Source organism: Arvicanthis niloticus, chromosome 11, assembly GCF_011762505.2.
Source record: "Arvicanthis niloticus isolate mArvNil1 chromosome 11, mArvNil1.pat.X, whole genome shotgun sequence".
NCBI classification, from domain to species: Eukaryota; Metazoa; Chordata; class Mammalia; order Rodentia; family Muridae; genus Arvicanthis; species Arvicanthis niloticus.
Genome location: NC_047668.1, coordinates 55,646,332 through 55,662,336, shown reverse-complemented (window position 1 = coordinate 55,662,336; position 16,005 = coordinate 55,646,332). Strand labels below are relative to the sequence as shown.

The 16,005-nt window shown below is 37.1% G+C and overlaps 1 protein-coding gene across 2 annotated transcripts in view; it reads right to left on the bottom strand.

Annotated features, from left to right (window-relative positions):
• The window catches only part of Asxl2 (ASXL transcriptional regulator 2), an 81,177-nt gene that overhangs the window by 60,979 nt on the left and 4,193 nt on the right, over positions 1 to 16,005 (bottom strand). For both annotated transcript variants that reach the window (XM_076942209.1, XM_034514273.2), the window contains exons 2-3: positions 10,104 to 10,109; positions 5,897 to 5,974 (exon numbers count right to left, since the gene is read on the bottom strand). In XM_076942209.1, the coding sequence (XP_076798324.1) occupies positions 5,897 to 5,974; positions 10,104 to 10,109 (84 nt within the window). The remainder of the gene's footprint in view (positions 1 to 5,896; positions 5,975 to 10,103; positions 10,110 to 16,005) is intronic.

Below are 16,005 nucleotides of genomic sequence, written 5' to 3'. Positions count from 1 at the left end.
TTCTTACAATTACTAAGAGCCAAAACAACTTTTACATTTTAAAAAAAGTGTTTATTTATCTATCTTTATTTTATGTGTTTTAGTGTTTTGCCTGCATGATTGTCTATGAGAAAGTATCAGATCCTAGAGTTATAGGCAGTTGTGAGCTGCCATCTAGGTTCTGGGATTTCAACCCCCTACCTCTGGAAGAGCAGTCAGTATCCTTAACTGCCCAGCCGTCTCTCCAGGTCTAGGACAAAACAACTTAATTGCACATTCTCAACTCATCTTCCTTTCAGTTCTCTACTGGTGACACTCAAAGCAACAAAGGTCATTGGACAGATCTGGAAGAACTGACATTAAGAAAGGCAGATCACTGGCACTCACTACTCACCCAGTCTAGCCCAACAAAAAAGTTAAAGGGGAGCTATTTGTGGGCAAGAAAATGCTTGATGTCCATCTCTGACTACCATGCCTACACGTCTTGCAACCCACATAAGCATGTATATATAACACACCCAAAGAATAAAATAAAAAACCCAGAGAGAAGGCCACAGGGTGCTATGATTAAAGGCACATGCCATGAACCCAGCTGAAATTGTTAAAAAATAAACACACACACATGGGAGAAAACAAACCACCACCCATCTCCTTGCCCAAGGTTTGGTAGAGTGCTGCCTACCATGCCTTATAAAGGTCATGGGTTCAATCCCCTTTCTCAAGGAGGCCAAGTAAAATCCTTACCCAACCAACTACCTACCTTTTACACAAAAGACAACAAATGTGAGTTTAAGTTCTATCACTAACTAGCTATACAATTCTTTTCTGTTTCAATGTTTTTATGAAACAAAATACACATGAAATACCTAACTCTCATTTTAACCAAGGTCATTTCAAATACTGGTTCATTATAACACCTAACTTTTGAATCTTATGATAAACGAAAATAAAAAGTAGCTTTGAGCCAGGCAGTCGTGGCACATGCCTTTAATCCCAGCACTTGGGAGGCAGAGGCAGGCGGATTTCTGAGTTCGAGGCCAGCCTGGTCTACAGAGTGAGTTCCAGGACAGCCAGGGCTACACAGAGAAACCCTGTCTCAAAAAAAAACAAGAAAAAAAAAGTAGCTTTGAGAGAAACAGAATGTGTCTTCATTTCTGTGATTAAGGGTACTGCCCATCTATCTATTTATTATCTTATTACAGATAATTAGGATACAAAAGGGTGTCTTGTTTGTTTGTTTGGGGGGGGGGGTGTTGAGACAATATAGGCCTAGCTGTCCTGGAACTCATTCTGTAATCCAAGCTGGCCTCGAACCCAAAGATCTAGCTACTTCTGCCTCCTCCTACTGAGTGCTGGGATTAAAGGCATGTACCACAACCACTGCCCAAATTATCATACTTAAAAGTTCTTAACAGCTGGACCAAGTTCCAATCACAGTGTTTGCCTCTAAAATAAGAAGTACAAAAAGTTACACATAAGACCTTAAGATTCCAGGTAAAAGAAGTGCCAATGTGAGTAAACACAGAGCTTGAAACCCAAAATCTTTGTGGGGAAAAAAAAAAAAATGAATTACGGGTATAATTATAAAAGAACTAAACTGGAGACAATAAAAACACAAAAATTATATAAAACTTTATATCGCTGCCCTATTGGGTGGTCATTGCCCATTTAGCAATGTAATTTTGTATCTTAATAGCTAATGCTGTTATAACTGTTTTCTGTTTCTTTAAAAAAAATATTTTTGGAAACTGAACTGGGTCCTCTTCAAGAGTACCAAATGCTCTTAACTGCTGAGTTTTGTCTCCAGCCTAGCTTTGCTTTCTGCTTTTGTATCAGAGATATAATGCCAGATGATGTGGATATAGATGCAGATGTTGAACTTTTGAGTTTTTAAACAGTTGATTGAGTCATTTAACCAATTCCTAATATTTTCTATCAGGAATTCTTTCTCAGAGAAGTAACTAAAGAGTTATGGTAAATCTTAGACTATATTAAATAGCTTTGACTTTAAGCCTCAAAAAGATATACTAATCTAGGAGGGAGTTATTAGGTGGTATCATGCATACAGGGTAAAACCATAGAAAGCTGGGCATAGTGGCACGCATTTCTAAGCCCAGCATTTTGGAGACAGATCTTAGCAAGACCCTGCTTAAGAACAAAACAGCCAAAACCAGACCAGAACAAAAGAAGTTGTCCAGCCTAAGCCTTCAGTCCTCAAAGACCTGAGACCACCACTACCACCTACGAAGTATCCAAAAGACCAAAATCAAAGACCCTGCCATCAGAGCACCTCAATACACAGGCAAGCACACTTGTTACGTTTACACATAAACACAAAAAAATAATTACAAAAATTTAAATCTTATTAAGCTTCATTCATGACCTGAACTTAACAAAGTACTAACTAAAGTTAGAAGATAAGCAGACAATCTATAAGCAAACATGGCATATATATGACACAAAACACATACATTTCCCTGTTCTCAAGCCTTACATAAAAGTCATATAACAGAAATAAAAACAAACAAACAAAAAAAAAAAACCCTATACTATAAATAAGGGAATTGCTGCAATCTAAGGTTATCTGAAGTGGCGTGCAAACACAGACAAAAAGCCAATTCAGTAAAGGATTCAGACTATGAATTTTAATCTGTTCAGCCTGGTTTTAGGTAAGTATCACTTGATTAGACAATTGGCCAATATTTTCTCTATACAAGTCAAGTAAATATATTTTAAATCTCATAGGCAACAAGCAACCTGCACATCTCTATCTTATAAGTGTTTTCATCAACATGCTGAATTATACTTCAGTGCTATAAGGCAAATGAAAATTTTGAAAAACCTTAATGCCAATAATTTCTAAAACTATGGTCATGTAATGGTTACAAACTATAAAAATAAACAATAAAAAAAACACACTTAGTGGCGAATCTCTATACACTATCACTGTTTCTTCATTTCTAAGCCAATAGTTTGATAAAGTAAACACCATGCATACAAAGGCACACTCAATAAAACTTGTAAAAGAGTGCTTTATAATTGCTTAATACTCCTTTAGAATAAAGTAATACTTCTTACCTTCTGGAGTTGGAATGCACCCCAAGAAAATAAGAGAAGGGAAAAAAAAAAGGTTTTAATTTTTCTTTCCAGTAACAATAAGTAAGCTCCCCCAAATAATTCATAACTTGATCTTCCAGCAATACTAATAATCCTCAATAACCATTAACATTTTACTACATAAAACATTACATTTTTAAAATGTATAAATTAATCTAAAACATTGTCTAAAATTGCACATTTAAATTCAGCTATATAGCCTAAGCTACTATAGAAAAACAAGTGAAATACTTGAATTCTATGAAAAAGTGTAACTATCAGGGCAGTTCAGAGTTAGAATTTTGTAATAGTATTCTTTTTCCCGTGCATTTTTACTACAAGGAGTCGTCATAAAGCTGTCAACAATGGCCTTGATGGTTACCTGCTGCTCTGTGATCTATAATGAACTTGATGCAAATTTAAACAACAGATTTGATTATAGTGTTGCTGCTGCTGGGTCTGGAGGCACATGCTTGTACTCTCAGATTTATAGAACTGTAGGCCAACATAGGCTATTCAGTAAATCCTGGTTGAAGAAAACAACAAAACAGCAAGCTGGGAAAGGTGGGAACCTGTAATCTGGTTATTTACAAGGTTCAATTTCCAGGCCACCTTGAGTATTATGAGATCCTACCTACCCCTTATCCCTCCCCCTAAAAAGAGAAAACAAAACCTTTTTCTATCAATACCTAAGGGTTTGTTTCTGTTTAACTTCTTCTTCTCGACAATCCTACCAAGTTTGCAGGCTTGACAACAGACTTCTTTTATTAGAATACAGACTTCTTATATTAGTGTATAAGAAGAGATGGGCTTAACCACAAAGGCAAGAGCTAATCTTAGAAAAATATGTTATTAACTTAAGAAAAAGAAGTACATGTGTACTTTTGGGAATTGGTTTTCACTTGCCACTCCTTCCACCATGAGATCTAGAGGTCAAACTTAGGTGTGTACAGCAAACAAATGCTTTGATCTATGAGTATCTGAGAACATCTTACAGACACAAAATGTTCTTCGTTCTTTTTCTTTTTTAATTTATTTTTTTATATATGTATACTGTAGATATCAGCCACATCAGAAGAGGGCATCAGATCCCATTACAGATGGTTGTGAGCCCCCATGTGGTTGCTGGGAATTGAACTCAGGACCTCTGAAAGAACAGCCAGTGCTCTTAACTGCTGAGCCATCTCTCCAGACCCATGTTCTTCATTCTTAAATTAGGCTTTTTCTAATAAAATCACTTTGAGGAAATTGGGCTTGGTAAACAGCCAAAACAAGATCTACTTTCCAGAGATAATGATTTCTGCCATAAAGTAATGACAATGAACTCTATTCCATTTGTTATGAAAGTATGACAAATGTCGATTTTTATTTTGATTTGGTTTCCTAAACAGGGTGTGGTAGTAGTTTAAATGAGAATGGTCCCCATAACCTCACATACTTGAATGCTTGGTCCAACTGTTTGGAAAGGATTAGGAGTGTGGAGGAGATGTATCACTGGGAGTGGGATAAAGTTTCAAAAACCCACCTAATTCCTAGTTACCTCACTCACTGTCTCATGCTTGTGAGTCGAGATTTAAGCTCTCAACTGTTGCTCTAGCTCCCTCTGTAACTCTAAACCCAATTTAAAACTTTCTTTTATAAGATTCCTTGGTCATCCTGTTTTATCCCAGCAACAGAAAAAGTAACTAATACACAGACAGAGTGATGCTGGATAGCCCTGCCAGCCTGGTATTCAATATGTAACCAAGGCTGGCCTTGAACTTACAGTAATTGTCTCAGATTCCAGAACACTGAGATGATAAATGTGCCCCACCATACCTAACTTTTCTTGTTTCTGTTTTTTGGTTCAAATTTCTTATCTTTATAAAATAACTCCAATGTAGATGGCCAAATTTATTTCAATATACAGAATGAATGACATCATTTTAACATTTCTTGATAACAGAAAGTTTTAATTATGCAATAATGATTATATACTAACATAACAAGACACTTAGAAATTGGAATGTATTATCTTTGACCCTATTAATACATCCACTACATTTAAAGACTGAACTTTTGTTTATGTATTCATTTTTAAATGTACATGTACGCACACACACGTGTGTGTGTGTACATGTGCCACAAAATGCATGTGGAGACCAAAGGACAACTTCCAGAAGTTATCTATCTCCCTATTCCCACTGTGAGTTCTGAAGACTGAACTCAGATCATTAGACTAGCAAGGGCTTGAACTCCTTCAAACACCTTAGCAGCTTTATTGACTTCTTTATTTTTGAAGAAAGGATTTTGCTCTGTTGCCCAAGTTGGTCCAGAACGCATAGACTCAAGTGATCGTCCAAGACTTAAGTCTCTCTAAATCATCTTGGATTAGACAGTGTCATGATATTCAGCAAAGACTTCCTCTTGACACATATAGTAAACCTTTTCCATTTCATTCTTGTTAACAAATCTTATTTCTTCTTACACTCCTAACCTCTAGAAGTTGACATATAGTAATTTTTATCCAATAATTACCAACCTCAGTATATTAAAAGTACAAAGTAATAAGTAGGTGAAAGCTTAAAGGTAACTCCAGACCTTCCAAAGAATCAATGTGCATAGGCTTTGAAAGAGACTTTACCTTCTCATGAAGTTTGCTTTATTTTTGATTTTATATATACAATGACTTAAAAATTACAAACTGACAGATGAATAAACCTGAAGTTCAGTAAGTATAATATACTAATCAATGTGTAAGACAAAGAATACTAATATATACTAAGTATTATCAGGTACTCTAACAAAACACAATCATTACTAGTAATAGTTTAATAACTTGCCTGATTTCTTTTAGTCCTTCTTTCTGGATAACTTGTAGAATTTCTTTATGACTCATGGGTGTATTAGGGTTTTTTTTCTAAGACCTGAAAAACAAGGAAATAATAACAATGAATTAATTCTTATTTTATCTTACGTTCTCATTCTTATAATTGTCTATTATTACAACCATGTCAATAATTAGATCTAAAACATAAATATCTAGAGATTTCATCCAGACTTTTTCCTCAACCACAAACAGTAAGTCAAATTCTAAAGCAGAAACAGATTTTTAAAAAAAGGCTAAAATTAACATATTAATTACTCGATGACTATAAAATTGCTTAATTTTTGTCTCCACTCCCAAATCACATCCCTACCTGTGACCTATCACTGTACACATCTTATGATTATCTATTTTAACAAGGTATGATGGCCCAAAACTTTAATTCTAGTACTTGGGAAACATAGACAAGTGAATTTAAGGCCAGCCTGGTCTAGAGTAAGTTCCAAAGCAGCCAGGGAGACACAGTGAAACCGTGTCTTAAATAAATAAATAAATAAATAAATAAAAATTGAAAAACAACAAAAATTATCTGTTTAGATTTCTATTAGTAACTACTACTGCATGGGCATACAGTAAATTCTCAAATAAACATATAACTATATTAAAATTGCATCTATGGAACACTTATATCTCCCTGCTTTCTGACGGCAAATGTAATATGACCTCACACTCCTGCCATGTGTTCCCCACCATGATGAACTACAGCCCCAAACTGTAGTCAAATTAAAAAAAAAAAAAAAATCAGTATCAGTGTTTTGGATGCAATAATGGCAGTAATCATACTTTGTTCCCCATTAAATCTAACTAAAAGTCTGGACAGAATGAATAAAATAATTATCTGAGAACTTCAAAAATGGTAGCAGATAAAAGGAAACCACAATTAGAAAAAGCACGGTTTAGTCAGAAGTGGGTTTCCTGGTTTGTTTTCTCTATAAACTCCTGGCCTCCTGCAACTCAAAACCCAGGAGCACACTGATACAGACTTTCAGAAAGTGCTTCAATACAAATGTTGTCATTTTTATCTGAAGCATGGGTAAAGGAGACTTTTCTAATGTCACAAAGGAAGGGAATTCTCCCAAGTTGTTTTTAGACTTCAGGGTAGGGGTATGTCACTGTCCTGTCCCTCTCTTTCTACACCTGCCCAGCCAACATGGCAGTAGCCTTATATAGGATAACTAATACTTCTGTAATCATTGAGATGACTCACACATACAGATTGAGAAGAGTTAAGAAGTTTGTGCTATACAAGGTACACAAGAGCCAGTAAATAAAAACTATGAATAAAAACTATGAAATTGAGTCAGGTGTCGTGGAACATGCCTTTAATCCCAACACCTGGGAGGCAGAGACAATCGGATCTGAGTTCAAGGTCAACCTGGTCTACAGAAGAGTTCCAGGATAGCCAGCTTTATCCAGAGAAACCCTATCTTGAACAAAGAGGGGGAGGGGCCTCAGCTGGAAAGATATAGCTCAGCAGTAACAATGGATGTTCTTCCAGGGGATCTGAGTTCAATTCTCAGAACCCGTATGAAGGTTTATTCAGTTCATCTATAACTCCAGTTTAAAGGAATCCAACACCCTCTTCTAGAGTCCACAGCACCAGGTGTGTAGGCAAAAGGCCAAAACACATTTATAACATTTTTAAAAAGCCAAATTTACCTTGAAGTTGTAGTGGTCAACAATGTCTGAATTGTAAGAATAATAGAAAAAATTTTTAAGCAATAAAACTGTTTTAACTATCTGTGAGAGATCAGACTCTATTTAATCAAGAGAAAGGACATCAGATTCAGCAGGCTTAGCAGTGAATTGGAATCCAGAGGCAACAACTAAGATTTAAGTTCTTCATAGAACAGAGAAGCAGAACAGGAATGGGAGTCAACTAACTACTTTATCAATAACAAAGATTTCCAAACCAAGATACAAGGAGATCCTACCCACTCCAAATTTTGTTCCCAACATGAGAACCAAGTACAGCTTTGACAACTGCTTCATCGTCCAATCTCTGCTGCCTGATATTTGAAACTGAAGAACAAAATGAAGCTGCTGCTTCCCTACTTATCAAATTCATTATATACAAACACTATGAGAGATGAGAAACTGAATTATATACATTAAAAACATCCTATTGGAAGGGAAGAATGGAGGAAGAAAAAAAAAAGAAATGAATATAGACACTCCAAAAAGAAAACAAATACTGATACTAAATACTAAGGGAAGAAAATAAAACTGGAAATTTGCTTTTATATGAACTAGCTTCTAAATTTCACTATGCTGACACTCTAAAATCAACTCTTCTTACTCAAGCCATACCCCTCCTAAGTCTAGTGAATTGTGCTAGATTTCACCTCCCAAAAAAGGTAAGAAGCACTTATTCCTATTTTATTTCTTCAAGGTTAGTAACTATGTTACATAGTAATGAAGTCACAAACAAGGTTATAGTATACCACCTTAAAAAAAAAAAAAAAGTTAAATTGTACTGTCTATAACACTTGGCACTGAGTGGGAAAGGTTTTCTCCTTGTTTGTCCTTTCTGTATTTCCTATTACGTACAAAGTTGTTTTTTTTTTTTTTTTTGTTTTTTCCGAGACAGACAGGGTTTCTCTGTGTAGCCCTGGCTGTTGTGGAACTCACTCTGTAGACCAGGCTGGGATTAAAGGTATGAGCCACCACTGCCCAGCTCTCTACCTTCCTTTTTTTTTTTTTGGTTTTTTGAGACAGGGTTTCTCTGTGTAGCCCTGGCTGTCCTGGAACTCACTCTGTAGACCAGGCTGGCCTCAAACTCAAAAATCCGCCTGCCTCTGCCTCCCAAGTGCTGGGATTAAAGGCGTGCGCCACCACTGCCCGGCTCTACCTTCCTTTTTAAGACATTCTCTTTGTCCTGGGAATACTTTTAGTTCTGCCCATCGTGTTAAAGTTTTTCTTTAACAACATCAACATGTTGGCAGCCAAAGTACATGGCTTGAACCTGAAAATGGACCCCTAGACAGAGTTATTAAATTAACAGGCTGACAAGCCAAGGACAGGTAAGATTCTGCACAGAGCCTTACCAACCTAAGACAGAAGTGCATTGCAATGCATATTCCATGATGGGTAAGGAAGGCATTCTTGTCAGAATGACCTAAGACAGGCTAAGTCTTGTTAATGAAATAAAAAAAGAGGAGAGGTGGAGAGCCTTTGGGGCTGCTTGGCAAGAATCTGACATGGGCCAAGGACAAGGAAGTAGGCTTCAAGCAGGAATCTGACATTAGGCTAGAACTAAGAAGTAATTTCAGGTAGGAATCTAAATCTTAGGCTAGAACAAAGAAGTAATTTCAGACAGGAATCTAAATATTAGGCTACAACAAAGAAGTAATTTCAGGCAGGAATCTAAATTTTAGGCTCGAACAAGGAAGTAGGCTTCAGACATGAAAATGACCTTGGGCTAGGACAGAGAAGTAGGTTCAGATACTTTGGTCATCCTGATAAGCCCTCAGAAACAGTGATCACAGGAGTGTTCACATAATTGGGTGTTCATGTAATGCCTTGCTTTTTCTTTGACTATTTGTGTTTATTGTATTTCTTGTTCCTTGACTATTTGCATCTATCATATTGCTAGACCCTCAACCTAGAACTGACCTTAATACATATAATTAAAATGGTATAAAAGCATAAAGGAGGGGGGGATAGGATGGGGGTTCTAGGGAGGGGAAATGATATGACATCTGTATTGTAAATACATAAAATATCAAATAAAAATTTTTTTTAAATTTAAAAAATAAAATGGAAACAATAAAAAAAAAAAAAGACATTCTCTTACTTGGGCCTGGAGCTAAACAATAGGTTAGACTGGCTGTTGGCCAAGAATCTGACAGTCTTTCTCCCCAGCCCCAAGATTACAAGCATACAATACCATATGGCTTTTAATGTGGGTGCTGAAGATCCAAACTCAGGTATTTATGTAGGTAGTAAGCACTTGACCTATTGAACCATCTTCCTTCCCTGCATTGTTTTGTTTTGCTTTGTTTCTAGAATAAGGTCTCATGTAGCCTAAAGAGCCTTTATATTCAAAATCTGACCTCCATATGCCCCAAATATTGAGAGATAGGCCCATGCACCATGTCCTGCTTCTACCATACCCAATTTTGAATTATTTGCCATAATAAATGACAATTATTAGTATGACTAAAAGCTGAGTCCTATGTGTCTTACAGAATCAAACCTGGAAGTGATTATCAGGGATCTCTCCCACAAAAAGAAACTAAAGTCTATTGCTAAGAGACAATGCTCTAAAAGAATAGCTGGAAATTTTTAAGGCAGAAAAGAAGTTTTCTGAAAGAATCTAAACAATAAATAGTGAAAGAACAAGTCAGGCACATTGACCTACTCCAGCACTTCAGAGGCAAAATGATCAGAAGCTCAAGGTCATCCTTAACTGCATAGGGAATTTACACTACTGTGGGCTACATGAAACCCAGTTTCAAAAAAAATATAATATAAAAGTGACATAACGAGTAAGGGGTTAGGGGATGGTTGGAGAGAAGTCTCAGTGGTTAAGAGCAATGGCTGTTCTTCCATCTGGGTTCAATTCCCAGCAACCATGTAGCAGCTCACAACTGTAACTCCAATTTCAGGGGATTCCTCTTTTGACCTACAAGAGCACAAGATATGCACACAGTATACAAAGATATAGGCAAAACACCCAAACATGCAAAACAAAATAATAAATTTGAAAAATAATAATAAAGAGCAAATATATGGTAAGCATAATCAGTAGGCTATTATAATTTCTCATAGGCTTTCCAATTTGTAGTGTCATAAGAGAATGACAATATATACAAGTGACAATAAAGGGAACTACATAGTGGTAAGTAAAATAGTGATTCTAAACATACTTGTGAGAAGAGAAGTAGGTGTATCCTGTATTCTCTAGTGCAATGGAGGGGTGGGAACAACAAACACATTAAGACAGCTGAAAAAGGTGTGGTGGTTCACACCAATGATCATAGCTGAGGCTAGGTGACTGAGGCGGGAAGATCAAAAGGAATTTGAGATCAGGTTGGACTAGAGTTAGAGAAAGAACCAAGTAAGTGGAAAGTGGCTCCTAAGACCCCACCCCGTCCTGAAAATCTGGTAGTTAATGGTTGCTAGGAAGTAGTAAGAGGCATTTTCTTCAGTGGCTACACTGGGAAAGTGACTGACCACAAGCCTGTAAATAACCCCTCATCCATGCACAGGTGTGTTATCAACCCAAATGAAAACTCACTGGGCAACCAAACTGTTGACAAAGAAAGCAGAAGGGGAACTAGCTGGGAAGAGGAAGGTGTTAGCAGAAGATCAACAAGAAAGGATAACAGAGGATAAAAATGATAGAGATTCATCCTATCCTATACATATATGAAAATGTAATAAAAACCATTATTATGTATACTTAATACACATTAATAGAAAACATTAAAGATATGTAAACCAGACATGGTGGCTCACAACTATCAGCCCAGCACTCAAGGCCATCCTAAACTATTACTTCACAGGTTCCAGGCTGGTAAGGGCTATACTTCAAGACTCTACCTCACCAAACAAACAAAAATGACTAATAGTAATAAAGAAATTGTACAATTTCATTGTGTGAAAGAGCTGCACTAAACCCCTAAGGTGGTTTGAACATGCTTGACCTGCTAATCTTCTGTTTGTCTTTGGAACAAGATGTAGAACTTTCAGCTCCTTCTCCAGCACCATGCTTGCCTAGATGCTACCATGCTTACCTCCCTGATGATAATGTGAAACTATAAGCCAGCCCCAATTAAATGTTTTCCTTTATAAGAGTTGCCTTGGTCATGGTATCTGTTCACAGCAGTATAACTCAAACTAAGATACCCCTTTACACTTCAGGAGACCAGCAGAACCGAGAAAGACTCAACTGGAGAACTCAATGTGTAAGACATGGGTAGAAGGGATATGAAGTGAAAACAAGATGAAGGCCACAGAAAGAAAAAGCCAGTCACACATAGGTCCCAGACCTCTGTAATAAATCTCACACAAACCAACCAACCTAAAATAGATGTTATCTCCTGCATTAAAAAGTTATATAACTCCTAGAATAAAAACACATATCAGATCAATTTCCTCAACACACCACTTTTTCAGCCGTTCTCTTCAAATATATTTTACAATACTCAAAAGTAAATTAGCAATAAACTATTTTTAATCTTTCTTCTCAATTTGTGCCTTGGTTTACAATGACTTTACGTATTGACCTGTAAATCTTTCATCCCTCATCTTTAAAATTTTTATTTTTGTGTATAGGTATGTGTGCATTCATATATATGTATGTGTGTGTGCATATATATATATTCATTCTCCCCCCCTAGGGAGTTGGAGCCCCCTGAAGTTTGGCTAGGAATTTGGGTTCTCCACAAGAGTATTCATACCACTAAGCCATCTCTCCAGCCCTTACCCACCATTTTAAGTACTGAAGTCTATTAAATTTGACTTTGCTTCTTGGAAAACTCTCAAATTTTATTAATTTGCCACTATACAGCTTCAACAACATATTTACTTATTCATGACTATACATTTTATTATCCAATTTAGGTTAAACAATACACATTTATCTCATAATTCAGGGTTCTAAGGACATTAATTGGTCCTCTTAAAATCAGACCAAGCTGTGAAAAATAAAAAGGCAACCTATAAGCATAAACTCATCTGAGCCTTATAGTCCTCATTCTAAAGTCACTGTCTAATCTCTGTTGGCACTTAGCAAATATTCAACTCCTAAAACCTGCCCACCATTCTGTGCCACTGTCTTCTTTCATACAGTTTACAACATGCCTTTTTGCTTCTTCTGTTCTGTTTGTTTTTTGAGACAAGGTCTCATAATATAACCAAAAACTTAGCATGTTGACTCAACTCCTGGCAAATCTGCCTCATCCTCTCTGGTGTTAACCCCACATCCACTAGGACAAAAATTTTTTCTCTATTTTACATTTTATTTATTTTTTTTATATAAGGCTACAAAATGTATACAAAAGAAAACTTCCATTTGAAAATTTTTCTTATAAAACTCTAATTGTCTTTGTGTTTCTAATTGTGTTTGATTTATCAACATTTCTATCTTTTATTAGTTTCCTTCTAAATATTAGAGGTTTGTGTCTTGCTTGACGGTTCATACTGACTCTTGGGTTGGAGACCAACCTGTAATAATACATAGTAAATTCCAAATGGGTTACAATGATTTTATCTCAAAACCAAACACAAAAATTAGGAAGAAAGATAACAAGGGGAAAGCACCAAAACTGTCCACAGGAACAATTGTATTTGAAATTGAATATCACTAAATCAGCTATTGAGTAATTCAAACATCAGTGACTTTGACTCCAGATGGAGGTTTGGGGATGTAGCTCAGCTGTTACTCAGCTTGCCTGGGATGCAAGAAACCCTGTATTTCATTCCTAGCACTGCATGCATCCCAGCACCACATAAGTCTGTCATGATGGTACTTACTTGTAATTCCGGCACTCAGGAGAATCAAGAGTTCAAGATTGAGCCAGGAAGGGTGGCACATGCCTTGCATGCCCTAAGTCATAGCACTTGGGAGGCAGAAGCAGGCAGATTTCTGAGTTCAAGTGAAGCCTGGTCTACAGAGCTAAGACAGCTAGGACTACACAGAGAAACCCTGTTTCCAGGAGGGGGGCGGTGAGAATTCAAAGTTATCTGGTTATCCTCAATATAGCAAGAAGACAGTGCAAGAGGCCAGCGCTAAACAAATAATATCACTTAGTTCCCCCTAGACATACACCTCCCAGCCCACTCTCTACAGGGTCTCAAGCCCAGATTGGCTTCAAATTCATTATGAAGCAGAGAATGATTCTGAACCTTTGATTACAAGAGTATACCAACACACCAGTTTATCCTATGAATGCAGTGCTGAGGACAGAACCGATTCATTAATGTTAGGTGGGCACTCTTCAAACTGGGCTACCTCCCCACCCTACAACTTATGATCTATCTATCTCTCTCTTTTTAAAAAAAAATTTATTCATTTTATGTATATGAGTACACTGTAGCTGTCTTCAGACAAACCAGAAAAGGGCATCGGATCCCATCACAGATGGTTGTGAGCCGCCATGTGGTTGCTGGGAATTGAACTCATGACCTCTGGAAGATTAGTCAGTGCTCTTAACCACTGAGCCATCTCTCCAGCCGCAACTTACAATCTCTTAATGGGAAAAATATTCCATAAGATCCCAAAACCTAGAAAGAAGGAAAGGTAAAGGCTAAACAACTTGACTACATTAACACTGAATGTACAGGAGATAGAGAAATGGCTTGGCAGTTAAGAGCACTTACAACTCTCGCAGAGGAACCAAGTTCAGTTCCCAACACCCAAGTCAGATAGCTCACAATCAACTATAACTCCGATTCCATGGAGGTCAAATGCCCTCTTCTGATCTCTATGGGTACCTGCACAGGCATTTACAGACACAGACACACACAGACACATACACACACACACACACACACACACACAAAGTAAATATATATGTGTAGGGGGTGCACACTTGAGCACATGCATAGGACAGAGGCCAGTAAGATGGGTCAGTGTAAATAAATGTATTTGCTAAATAAGACTGGCAACCTGAGTTTGATGTACAAAACCCATGGAACCCACAAGAGAGAATCAATTCACAAAGTTGTCATCTGACCTTCATATGCAAGCCATGGCACCAATATTGTTCAGAAAAATCTCCATGAATTCATTTAAAAGACAAATAGAAAACAGATCTGTAACATAACAAAGGGCTTTGGGAGGCAGGGGCAGGCGGATTTCTGAGTTCGAGGCCAGCCTGGTCTACATTGTGAGTTCCAGGACAGCCAGGGCTACACAGAGAAACCCTGTCTTATAAAAACAAAAACAAAACAAAACAAAACAAAAATTCAATACCCAATATAGGAAGGAAGTAGGAAGTGGAATATAGCAACAGTCAATAAATATGAGAAATTGCTTTAATTCTATATTGTCCAATAATACCCACTAGCCATATACTACTACTTACAAGTAGTTACAATTAAATAAAAATTTTAAATGCAGTTCTTAATCACACTAGCCATTTTAGGTGCTCACGTAATGAATGTTTTTAGCATATGACAACACAGGTACCATTATATTCTGATAAAGTACTTCCCCAAAGGGCTCAAGTGTTGAAGGATTGGTTCCTAATTAGACAGTGTTCAGGTAGGAGGATTCAGGGAAGCGAATGGATCATGAAGCCATGACTTCATCAAAGGATAAATTCATTGATGGATTTGCAATCTGATAAATGTTAAAGAGGTAGACCTGGTTTTAAGATGTCCTAGGCAGGCATTGATGGACCACATCTTTAACCCTAGCACCCTGGAGACAGCAGCAGATAGAAGTGAGGACACCAGCCTAGTCTACAGAGCAAGTTCCAGGACAGCTACAACGAGAAACCCCGTCTTGATAAATAAATCAAAACAAAACAAACAACAAAAAAGTAAGTCCTTGCGGCCGGGCAGTGGTGGTGCAGGCCTTTAATCCCAGCACTTGGAAGTATAAGGGTAGTCAGAACTTTTGTAAAACAACAAAGGCAGGTTTTTGTATTGATCAATTTCTATAGTCACATTTCCACTTCCTACCACATAGTTTCTTTTTATTTTCTTTAGTGTATAAATAGACACTAAATAGACAGGGTCTCAATATGCAACCCAGCCTGGCCGCAAACATTGAGACCCTTCTACTTGAGCTTCCGAAGTGTGGATTTTAGGTATGTGCTACAAAACCCTAGCTCTAGACAATATTTGCATTAACAAAACCAGGTGTGGGGATAGCACACCTGTTTATCTCAGCACTTAGGAAGTAGGGACAGAAGAATCAGTCATCCTCAGCTATTGGGAATTTGAGGTCAACTTGAGCTACATGAACTTACATTAAAACAAACAAAAAAACCAGAATGTCATTTCACTGATAACAAAACTGCATTGACCTCTTAAAGGCAGATAAAATCTGTAAAGAAAAAAGAAGTGGGGTGGGGAGATGGGGGAGGGAGTTGGATAGATGGCTCAGA